The sequence below is a fragment of the Sinocyclocheilus rhinocerous genome, unplaced genomic scaffold, assembly GCF_001515625.1.
Source record: "Sinocyclocheilus rhinocerous isolate Xijiao unplaced genomic scaffold, SAMN03320098_v1.1 scaffold3693, whole genome shotgun sequence".
Lineage (NCBI taxonomy): Eukaryota > Metazoa > Chordata > Actinopteri > Cypriniformes > Cyprinidae > Sinocyclocheilus > Sinocyclocheilus rhinocerous.
The window spans coordinates 400,144-412,021 of NW_015630705.1; the positions used below are offsets into that span (position 1 = coordinate 400,144).

At 43.0% G+C, this 11,878-nt stretch overlaps 2 protein-coding genes and 1 long non-coding RNA gene across 3 annotated transcripts in view; 1 reads left to right on the plus strand and 2 right to left on the minus strand.

Annotated features, from left to right (window-relative positions):
* The window catches only part of rab3gap1 (RAB3 GTPase activating protein subunit 1), a 38,686-nt gene extending 37,410 nt beyond the window's left edge, over nt 1-1,276 (minus strand). The window contains 3 exon segments of the mRNA XM_016553228.1: nt 323-398; nt 1,025-1,080; nt 1,204-1,276. Of these exon segments, the coding sequence (XP_016408714.1) occupies nt 323-398; nt 1,025-1,080; nt 1,204-1,221 (150 nt within the window). The 5' untranslated portion in view covers nt 1,222-1,276.
* A 1,586-nt stretch (nt 1,277-2,862) lies between these two features.
* The window catches only part of ubxn4 (UBX domain protein 4), a 12,292-nt gene continuing 3,276 nt past the window's right edge, over nt 2,863-11,878 (plus strand). Inside the window, exons 1-11 of the mRNA XM_016553231.1 lie at nt 2,863-2,951; nt 3,339-3,457; nt 4,629-4,701; nt 4,879-4,987; nt 6,714-6,768; nt 6,834-6,998; nt 7,138-7,256; nt 8,273-8,375; nt 8,469-8,600; nt 9,004-9,209; nt 11,216-11,394. Coding sequence (XP_016408717.1) covers nt 4,629-4,701; nt 4,879-4,987; nt 6,714-6,768; nt 6,834-6,998; nt 7,138-7,256; nt 8,273-8,375; nt 8,469-8,600; nt 9,004-9,209; nt 11,216-11,354 — 1,101 coding nt within the window. The 5' untranslated portion in view covers nt 2,863-2,951; nt 3,339-3,457 and the 3' untranslated portion in view covers nt 11,355-11,394. The remainder of the gene's footprint in view (nt 2,952-3,338; nt 3,458-4,628; nt 4,702-4,878; nt 4,988-6,713; nt 6,769-6,833; nt 6,999-7,137; nt 7,257-8,272; nt 8,376-8,468; nt 8,601-9,003; nt 9,210-11,215; nt 11,395-11,878) is intronic.
* Nucleotides 10,255-11,878, minus strand: part of LOC107740724 (uncharacterized) — a 3,637-nt gene continuing 2,013 nt past the window's right edge. Inside the window, exons 2-3 of the long non-coding RNA XR_001640112.1 lie at nt 11,729-11,873; nt 10,255-10,503 (exon numbers count right to left, since the gene is read on the minus strand). This is a non-coding gene — a long non-coding RNA (uncharacterized LOC107740724). The remainder of the gene's footprint in view (nt 10,504-11,728; nt 11,874-11,878) is intronic.

Genomic DNA, 11,878 nt, shown 5'->3' on the forward strand with positions numbered 1-11,878 from the left:
GTCTGCAGGAAAGTTTAGATGGTATTTTCTTTTAATCTCATCTCTCCATAATGTATATTACAGTACTGTATATCACGGTAACCATGGAAACGCTGTGTCTGCTGCTGCATGAGCGCCTCCTGCTGTCAGAGAGTGATACTGCGTCTCATTCAGAGCTTCTGCGGTTTCTGACATGATTTCACAAGACTAAAGTCAGACCTGTTTTACTTCATTCTGCTTTTGCTTAAAATTTGGATTTGAATCTAATTTAAATTAAAAACTTGCATATGCAGCATGTGTGTGTGTGTGTGTGTGTGAATGTGATCATCAGTCATCGGCTGACCTTCTCCAGCGGTTTCCCGACACGAGACCCGATCAGCTTCCAGTCATTCAGCAGCTCCTCGAGCCGGGATATGAACCTGCACACACACACACACACACACACACACACACACACACGCCTGCACACATACCCTTACTCAGGCAGCCCTGCAGAGTGCTTCTCAATTATTCACACGCACTCACACACACACACACACACACACACACACACACACACACACACACTCACACACACTCACACACACACACGCGCACGCGCACGCACTCGCATGCACGCACACACACTCACACGCTCTCTCTCACACGCGCGCACACACACACACAAGCACACACTCACACGCACTCACACACGCACATCTGTGAGCTCCCTGACAGACTAACGCTAAACACAGACTCACAACCAGACGAAGACGCAGTTTAACAGAGTGTGTGCTTGTGCTTTACAGCATCTCTGTGTCGTCACATCAGCAGTCCATCACACAGAAACATCACGATCACTGATGAACTAGCACACTAACCCTGGCCTGAAGAAGGGTTTACAGTCAGAAAACTGAACTGAAAGCTAATAAATCACCATAGATTAGCTATTTCACATGTGTTTCCACCATCTGTCCCTGAACTGGAGCTTTATGTTCATATTCATGATGAAAACAGCAGTAAATCATCAGTAAAACAGATGTTAGGAGTGTGTTTGTTTGTGTACCTCTCCCACTCGGACGCGGTGGTGAAGTCAGTGATCTCAAACACTTCAGACTCGGGCTGAAACACAAACCAGCGACTCTGATTACTGAGGACACGTGACAGTTAAAGCATATACAGCTCAAATAACTGCGTGTGCTTATATGAAGATAATCATGATGCGCATTTACACACTAAACTCACATCACTGTCCGCCGCCATCTTGGCTCTCTATTTATTCCTGTCCTGGTGCATTGTGGGAAATGACGTACCGCCGTGCGGCGCTGCAAGGCAAGGCAAGTTTATTTGTATAGCACATTTCATACACAATGGTAATTCAAAGTGCTTTACATAAAAGAAAAGAAAAAAATAATAATAATCACAACAATAAAACAAGGAATTTAAAAACATTGAAAATGATTAAAACAATTGATTTAAGAAGTTTAAAATGAATTTAAGAAAACGATTATACATAAAATATAGTGCAATCAGTTCGGACATAGCACAGTGCTCATTCAATGAATGCACAGCTAAACAGATGAGTTTTGAGTCTGCATTTAAATGTGACTAATGTTTTAGCACATCTGATCTCTTCTGGAAGCTGATTCCAACTGCGGGCGCCATAATAACTAAAAGCAGACTCCCCTTGTTTTGGGTGAACCCTTGGTATTTCTAACTGACTTGATCCTAATGATCTGAGTGGTCTGTTAGGTTTATATTCAGTGAACATATCTGCTATGTATTTAGGTCCTAGGCCATTGAGTGACTTATAAACGAGTAAAAGTACTTTAAAATCAATCCTAAATATAACTGGAAGCCAGTGTAAGGACCTGAGGACTGGTGTAATATGCTCAGATTTTCTGGTTCTAGTCAGAATTCTGGCAGCAGCGTTCTGGATGAGCTGCAGCTGTCTAATGGTCTTCTTGGGAAGGCCGGTGAGGAGACCATTACAATAGTCCACCCTGCTAGTGATAAAGGCATGCTGAGTCTTGGAGCTGTTCTGATACGTCACAGTCTGTCTGTGATGAGCTCTGTGGGAAGGGCTCAGCCGGGATGGTGTCCATGAGCAGTGCTTGTTGTGGCTGCGTGGTGTTATCAGTGTCCTTGCTGCGTCTGTGAAGATCTGTCAAATCAAATTAAATTAAATTAAATCTGTAGAAACAATGAGAGCACTATGCTAATATGCTGTTCTGATTCGAGCCAATGTATTAAAATAATAGATACATATTTTTTTGGCTTATATTTATATTTTTTGGTTTATATTTTATACTTCTTGGCTTATATTTATATTTTTTAGTTTATATTTTATACTTCTTGGCTTATATTTATATTTTTATACCTTTCCTTTTTTATTTTATGCATTGCTTTCCTTTGTTTGCAATAAATATATTGGGATTAATATTACATTCAAAATTAAGATTTCCTGACAAAACTACAGTAAACTACAGTCATCCTTTACTTCATATAATAACGTCTATTCGTTTTGTTCGAATATGAGAACACATTTCTAACACCGGATGTGCTGCGCCTCAAGATTAAACTACATTTCCCAGAGTTCCTCGGCTCGAACTGCTTCCGTGTTCCGAGCGCAGCTTCCGGCAGCTGTGAGTTGTCGAATCTTTCGGAAGCGCAGCAGCAGAGCTTCATCCTCCTCATCTTCATCATGCGCTGGTTCGAGGGCTCGATCCCGGCGGCCATCGCGGCAGCTAAAGAGCGCAGATGCGTGTTTGTGGTGGTGATCACAGGTACATCATCATCATCATCGTCACACTCTCCTCAGGCCCGTGTTTAGATGAGTTTAATGAGTCAACAGTCTTCATCCGCGCGGTCATTATAATATTTCATAATTGCGTGTGAGTGTGTGTCAGATCCAGTGTGTCTCTGATTCAGTGACTGATGTGTGTGTCTCTCTTGCTCCTGCAGTGAAGCGTGTGTCCAGTTCTCTCAGATCTGTATCCTTTGCTGCTGTTCTGAGGAGGAATGTTGACTGTGATGCTCTGAGGGTGCAGGAGATGTCACTCATGCCTGTATGTGGAATAACACACTGCCTGCTTTATATAACAGGGGTTTTAATCTTTCAGATGCCATGGACAATCATTCTCATTCTTATACATTCACTATAGTATTCACTATACTGTTAGATGTATTTATTTATTTATATCAGTTGTTTATTTTAATTTATATAATCACATTTTTCATTTAGTTGTTACATTTTTAGCACTCTTTTTTTGATCTAAACGCCGATAGCTTTAGAGGCACACAGTCTGAAGGAAGTGTTTATGGTGTTCAGAAGGGTTTAGTGTAGCTGGGATTGTCTCTTTAACTCTGAGCTGGTCCAGATCCGGTGGTGTGCATCCCGTCCAGCTTCTTCATCGGAGAGAACGGCGTTCCTCTGGAGGTGATCGCAGGCAGCGTGACGGAGGACGAGCTCCAGCGCAGGATCAGCAGAGTCACGCAGGTCAGCAGATGCTACTCTGACGCTAACACTCGCTCGTTCAGCTAAACATTAGTTTGACAGTCGTATTAGTGGCACAGAACTGATTGAGTGAATGTTTTGAGACTCTGGAACCCAAGTGAGTTTAGTTAGTGTGCTGTAGGAGCACAGCTGTAGTTATTTAACAGATCTTTGACATGCGTGTGGCGTCAGTGTGTGCTTTGCTCGCTGTGTTGTGCTTCTGTTGTCAGAGCCGCGTCTGACCGTTCTGGCGCACACACACATGATGCATTAAATGAACAATACCTGCAATAAAATAAGCAATAATCCAACAGTATTTTTTGTAATAATGTAGCAGTAGCCTTATTTTTTTAAATAAAACGTCGACATGTTTTATTAAGTCACTGTATATTAAATATATGAAATTATTGTTTAGTTTTGGCTCCTTGCCACTGTTGCCTTTGGCTTGCTTAGTAGGGGACACTTAATTTCTGACTTGATTGCACAGAAACGATTGGAAGAGAGCTGATGACATCACTGAATCATCAATGAACTGACTTTAGCTGAAAAACTGACTGTTTTCTATTGTGCTCTTGCAGTATCAGCACGTTTTAACACTGTAAAGCTGCTGCGACACGATCTGTATAAAGCGCTGTAGAAATAAAGCTGACTTGACTTTATTTAACATTCTAGGTAAATTAAATTAATTACCAAACAATAATCACAATCATTTGTTTGTTTAGATACAAAGTATGAATATAGTAAATCTTGCCATATAATTCTGTTATAAAATAAAGGCCTTTATAAGATTATTTATATTTCATGAGATAGATTGGAACGCAATCTAGATATTACGGAACGCAACACTTCATCATGTTTTCTGTTTAAAATTTGGTTATTATCTAACTCAATACTTCACGTTATTTCATTTATTAAATACATGATTTACACAAAATATTTGCATTTTTGATTGCCGTTTTTCTGGTAACATTTTTAAAGTTAGATTTTTCTTATGCTAATATTCTGTTGCTTAAATGCTTCAGTTAACATGTTAACGCTGGTTTCTCTCTCTCACACACACACACTCTCACACACTCACTCACACACACACACACACACACACACACACACACACACTCTCTCTCACACACCCCCACACACACTCTCTCACACACTCACACACTCTTCTGTCCAGATGCACACGCAGCAGATGGAAGGCGCACAGATGAACGCAGAGGGAGCTGATCACGGCTCCGCCTCGTCTAAAGGTGACGACACACCTGCTCTGATTGGCTGCAGGATGGTTTGGTCACGTCTGTGTTTGCATGTAGTTTCAGTCGTGATGTGCACTGACGCTCTGCTTCAGGAGTCGTTAACATGCAAATGAGAGAGATTTCCATGTTCTGAGTTTCATTGAGCACTGGACGGATTCCTCTGTTCCCCAGAATCCCTGTCTGTGCCGCTGGAGGAAGACCGAGCGTCGGGTCACGTGACTCCAGCTGAAGATGAAGGCCTGCCGTCAGAAGACCAGGCCCAGGATGACAAGGTGGAGAGGTGAGCGGAGCATTTAACTACACAGCTTCTGTAGAGCTGGACTGACACTAATAGATGATAAAAAAAACCAATTTTAAAGCACAGATTGAACAGAAAACACGGCAGAAATGAGCAGAGCATCCAAATCAATGTGCAGATCATTTCACAGATATACAGTCGAGTGCATAAGTTTGCACCCCCATAGAATCTGCAAAATATTGTCAGTCTGTTTGTGTTTTTTCTTGCCCTGCTGTATCTGTTAGTCTGAGTAGTCCACAAGACACAGTAATGACGCTGTTCAGACTGCGTGTGCTTTCTGGATGATCCACGGCTGTTTGTGTGTTTGTCCTGAGCAGTGAAGCTGTTCTTCAGGAAAATCCTGCAGCTGCTGTATGATGATGAGATCACAGACACACAAACAAAACTCTGAGTGTCATCTTTCACAGATCTGATGCTAACATACCTATCAGATTTAGTGACGAGTTCTTCCTTAAAGGGGTGGTTCATTGCGATTTCACTTTTTTAACGTTAGTGTGTAATGCTGCTGTTTGAGCATAAACAATATCTGCAAAGTTACGAAGCTGAAAGTTCAATGCAAACGGAGATATCGTCTTTTAAAATTCTGGCAGTTTAATGCCTACAAAAACGGCTGGTAGGGACTACAACGAGTTACTTCCTGGGTTCGTGACATCACAAACCCAGATAAACCCCGCCCTCGGGAAAAGGCAGCAAAGGGGGCGAGGCCATGCTGCGCTGCTTTAGAGAAGAGGAAGAGAAAACTAGAGGTGCCCGTAAAAATCTATTCATATATGAATCATGATTCTGTCTTCTAAAGATTTTAATGGATTCACAAGTTTCAAAATCAATGTTCAAAAGCAGCGGTTCTTAATACTGTTTCTCGCGTCCCCCTGCTCTACATCTCTCTCTCTCTCTCTCTCTCATTCAGCTCAGCTCCAACAATGAACTGTTCCAATTATACACTTATTTTCATATAGCTATGAGAAGCATTAAGCATGGACGTGCGTGCAGTTAGACGCGCACTAGAGGCGGTTTAGCCAATCACAACACACTGGGCTAGCTAACCAATCAGAGCCCATCGCCTATTTCTGAGGGAGGGGCTTCATAAAAGAAGGAAATGATCAGCGTGTTTCTCAGAGAAGGGACAGAGCGGTGAAGAATAAAGGTAAATTATGTGAAAAATAATGCGTTTTTAAAAAAACGACGCATTAACACATGTTAGACTGCACCCCATAAACACAGCCTAGAAAACAACCACTGAACCACCGCTTTAAAAACATTCTTTGAAGGCGACTGATATAAAGCATCCTCACCTCAGTGAAGTCTTTGTGTTGTTTTGCAGTGCAAAAATCCTAATTCTTAAATCAAGATACATTTGCTTGAGAAACAAAAGGACATCAGATATTAAGTCTTGTTTTCTGAGAAATGTCTCAAAATTGTGGTCAGAAAAATCAACTTAATTTAAAGCGAAACGATTCTATTTTTCTGACCCCATTGGCAGATATTTGTTCTTTTTTTTTAATCAAACACACACAAACTCACTAAATTTTTCAGAAAGCAAGACCTAATGTCTTCAGTCATTGTGCTTCTCCAGTAAACATATCCTGATTTAAGAATCTTTAGATATTTGTGCTAAACTACAGAGGAACACAGTTTGGCTGGTAACTTTAGCAAAACGTGCATTTTCATTTTTCATGATGTATCTGTTTTTATTCATTTTCTTTTGTAGATTAACAAAGAAGCTGGAGGAAAGACGTGAGCAGAAGAAGAAAGCAGAAGAAGAGGTAATTCTGTCTTAACATCCATGTCCACTAGAGAATGAAGAACACGTATGACGTCTGTCTCACAGGTGCAGCTGAAGAAGGAGGTGGAGAGGCGTAAGACGGGGAAGGAGATGCTGGACTTCAAGAAGAAGCAGGAGGAGGAGAAGACCAAGCGTCTGCTGGAGGAGAGGAGTCGAGAGAAGGCCGAGGAGCGAGCGGCTAGAGAGCGGGTCAAGCAGCAGATCGCTCTGGTACTCCTCACACTGTCAGACGCTGAGAGCGCGTTATACAGTGATCATCACAGACATTCACTGTACAACACGACCTCGAGTGCTTTCATGCTAAACATGTTCATGATAACCGTAGAAGATCTCATGCTTTCGTCCGCAGGACCGCGCTGACAGAGCGGCCCGTTACGCTCAGACCCAGCAGGACTCGGAGGCGACCCAACTAGCAGCGCTGCAGGCCAAGAGAGACGCCGAGAGAGACGGCGCGCAGCGAGAGAGGAGGTGACACACTGCTGAACATCAAACAGCTGTTCAGAACCTTTAGGATTGTGTGCATTGTGCCATTTGTGACCATTTATCTCCGTTCCTCCCTGGAGCTTAATACCCTTATCTACTTCAGGGTCGTGTAGCTCTTATCAGGTACTGTTCCCAAAACACAGAGAATGAGTGCAGCTTCTCAGAGAGAGAAAAGGAGAGAAGCTCAGACCCTATTCAGCTTTATTCTTTAACGTACAGACATAGAAAACAACCTAAATGTTGCGAGAGGCCCTGCTGACCTCTGTGACCTGAGAGGAGTGAACAGAAGTTTAACATATGGAGAGGCCAGGAAAAACACATTACAATAACATCATACACTTTAGTGTCTACTACTAGTATATGGTAACTCATAACTTTATTCAATCAACTAAAACATAAGAGGTTAAATACTGATTAATAACTGGATTGATTATCACTCCGAAGGATATATGTATGAAATATATAAATATAAAAAAAACAACGTGGATCCAGAGTTCCACTCCTTCAAGGCGAGTTTCGAAAGTTGCTTTTGAGTATGATTTGTATTGATATTTTGTGAAATCGTAGTGTCAATGTTTTTATGCTTCTAATTTATCTTGTGAAGCACTTTGAACTGCATTCATGTATGAAAATATTATTATTGAATGAATAGGAATTATTATTGGTATTATTATTATTATTATTATTAAAATCAGACAACAAATCTTAGATACACTGAAATGAAAATTCTGGACAGAACATGTCAAAAGAGCTACAGTGTTTTTTCTCTGCATCCCTAATAAGTAATTCTAGACACTGGTTTAAAATAAATCTGCATAAATTAAGTTCAGTACAACAAATGCTACAGTTATGCACAAATACTTTACGGTAAGGATTTTTTATAGAATATGATTTTTTAAAAACCGAATTGTAAATTGTAAAAGGTTCCTGCACCGATGAGTGCATTAGCAGGCTGTGAGCTGACCGCTAGTCTTGACGATGTTTTTCTCTGCTGGTCGCAGTGCGGTTGCCAGGATACAGTTCCGTCTGCCTGACGGCTCGTCCTTCACGAACCAGTTCCCATCAGAGACGCGCCTGCTGGAGGCCCGACAGTTTGCTGCTCAGGTTGGTGTCCATAATTATATGATTTTTTTCTAGCAGTTGTCAGAAGCTCTACACCGTCGTGTGACTCTCATGAACCTTAATGTCTTCATGCAGGAGGTTGGGAACCGATACGGTCAGTTTTCACTGGCCACCATGTTCCCCAGGAGAGAGTTTACAGCTGAAGATCTGGAGAAATCACTGCTGGAGCTGGAACTGACCCCCAGCGCCTCCATCGTACTGCTTCCTGTGAGACACACACTCTCTCACACACACATACACACACTTGCAAACTCACTCATACACACTCGCACACCAGTTCACATAGTCAACATGCAAACAATAACTAGTAATGTTTTTTTAACATTTGGGTTTTAAGCAAGACACTAGTGATTTATGGAGTGATAAAAAGAGAAATCCAAAATCTCCTCTGTAAAAACCTTTAATGTCAACAAAATCAAACAAGAATCATGAACCTGACTTTAATGTTGAGATTTATCTTGTCAATGTATAAAAATTAGTGCATATTCCAGTAGTTAATGCCTCATGTGCATATTTGAACATAACATTTCAGAAGCATGTAATGCAAAAGAGTGTCTTGAGTTGTTAAGTTTTAGTCGCATGAATGCTCTCCTGTGATTGGTCCCTGCAGCAGTCCAGCCGCCCGTCCAACACTGTGGTGCACTCGTCTGCGGGCGGCGGCGTCTGGGCCATGCTGGGGTCGCTGCTGTACCCGCTGCTGGCCGTCTGGAGGTTCATCAGCGGCTTCCTGTTCAGCAGCCCTCCTCCACCTGCTGCTGCCCAGAACCAACACGCGACAAACGCGTACGGCTCCAGCGCTGCCGCAGAACCAAAGAGGTACGTCTGTGTGTCTGTGACCTCACTGTGATTTCAGTTACCTGACTGTAACCCACTGTTACTCCACCGTGACCTCACTGTTACTCCACCGTGACCTCACTGTTACTCCATCTTGACCTCACTGTTACTCCACCGTGACATCACCATGACCTCACTGTTACTCCACCGTCACCTCACTGTTACTCCATCTTGACCTCACTGTTACTCCTCCGTGACCTCACTGTTACTCCTCCGTGACCTCACTGTTACTCCTCCGTGACCTCACTGTTACTCCTCCGTGACCTCACTGTTACTCCTCCGTGACCTCACTGTTACTCCTCCGTGACCTCACTGTTACTCCTCCGTGACCTCACTGTTACTCCTCCGTGACCTCACTGTTACTCCTCCGTGACCTCACTGTTACTCCTCCGTGACCTCACTGTTACTCCTCCGTGACCTCACTGTTACTCCTCCGTGACCTCACTGTTACTCCTCCGTGACCTCACTGTTACTCCTCCGTGACCTCACTGTTACTCCTCCGTGACCTCACTGTTACTCCTCCGTGACCTCACTGTTACTCCTCCGTGACCTCACTGTTACTCCTCCGTGACCTCACTGTTACTCCTCCGTGACCTCACTGTTACTCCTCCGTGACCTCACTGTTACTCCTCCGTGACCTCACTGTTACTCCTCCGTGACCTCACTGTTACTCCTCCGTGACCTCACTGTTACTCCTCCGTGACCTCACTGTTACTCCTCCGTGACCTCACTGTTACTCCTCCGTGACCTCACTGTTACTCCTCCGTGACCTCACTGTTACTCCTCCGTGACCTCACTGTTACTCCTCCGTGACCTCACTGTTACTCCTCCGTGACCTCACTGTTACTCCTCCGTGACCTCACTGTTACTCCTCCGTGACCTCACTGTTACTCCTCCGTGACCTCACTGTTACTCCTCCGTGACCTCACTGTTACTCCTCCGTGACCTCACTGTTACTCCTCCGTGACCTCACTGTTACTCCTCCGTGACCTCACTGTTACTCCACCGTGACCTCCCCATGACCTCACTGTTACTCCACCGTCACCTCACTGTTACTCCACAGTGACCTCACCATGACCTCACTGTTACTCCACCGTCACCTCACTGTTACTCCACCGTGACCTCACTGTTACTCCACCGTGACCTCACCGTTACTTCACCGTGACCTCACCGTTACTCCACCGTGACCTCACCATGACCTCACTGTTACTCCACCGTGACCTCACTGTTACTCCACCATCACCTCACTGTTACTCCACCGTGACATCACCGTGACCTCACCGTTACTCCACCGTGACATCACTGTTACTTCACTGTGAAACAAATGTCAAATTCCTCCCTCAGAGATCAGACCTATTATTAATCGTTATATATTAAATAAGTGGCAAGAAGAGTGGGATACATGAACAAATAATAAATTACATGAAATACTTCCAGAAATTTCAAACAGATTTTTAATCTCTTTTAAAACTATATTAGATCAAGTGGTATTTACCAGATGTCGCATAGGTTATACAAGACTGACTCGTGCAGTTTTGCTTAAAGGTGAAGACCCTACTCAATGTATGCTTTGCAAGGTTCCCCTTTCTGTTAAACATATTTTATTGGACTGTCCAGCTTTTAATGTACAGAGAAAACTCACTTAAAGAGTTATTTAGTAAAATTTTGCCAGGAAAAGTTTGAATTTTTATCACGTTAATGTAAAACATCTTGTGTGATATAACTTGTGTTTGTTTGTTTGCTGGTTTTTATTGTATTTGTTGTACTTGTATTTTTTAAATTGTTTTTGCCACGAAAATAGCCTTTGATGCTGACATGGCATTAAATGATTATATACTATACTATACTTCACTGTGACTGTAACTTCACTGCAGCCTCACAAACTTCATTTTACCAGACACTGTTTGGTGTCAGGTTATTGTGTGTAAGTGAGATACAGATACAGAGTTTCTGCTCAATTCTGCTGGTTTTGCTGTTTTCCGCTCCAGAGATGCGGTTCGTAAGAGGGTTCTTGAGAAGAGGCCTGAGGACTTCAAGAAAGATGGGAAAATATACCGGCTACGGACTCAAGAAGACAAAGAGGACGACAACAACACGTGGAATGGGAACTCCACGCAGCAGATGTAGCGCAGCGAGCCTCTTTGCTTTGAGTGTGTGTCAGTCTTAACTGTATTTGTTGTACTTGTATTTTTTAAATTGTTTTTGCCACGAAAATAGCCTTTGATGCTGACATGGCATTAAATGATTATATACTATACTATACTTCACTGTGACTGTAACTTCACTGCAGCCTCACAAACTTCATTTTACCAGACACTGTTTGGTGTCAGGTTATTGTGTGTAAGTGAGATACAGATACAGAGTTTCTGCTCAATTCTGCTGGTTTTGCTGTTTTCCGCTCCAGAGATGCGGTTCGTAAGAGGGTTCTTGAGAAGAGGCCTGAGGACTTCAAGAAAGATGGGATTGACCTCACTGTTACTCCACCGTGACATCACCATGACCTCACTGTTACTCCACCGTGACCTCACTGTTACTCCACCGTGACATCACCATGACCTCACTCTGTTACTCCACCTTGACTTCACTGTTACTCCACCTTGACCTCACTGTTACTCCACCGTGACCTCACTGTTACTCCACCGTGACCTCGC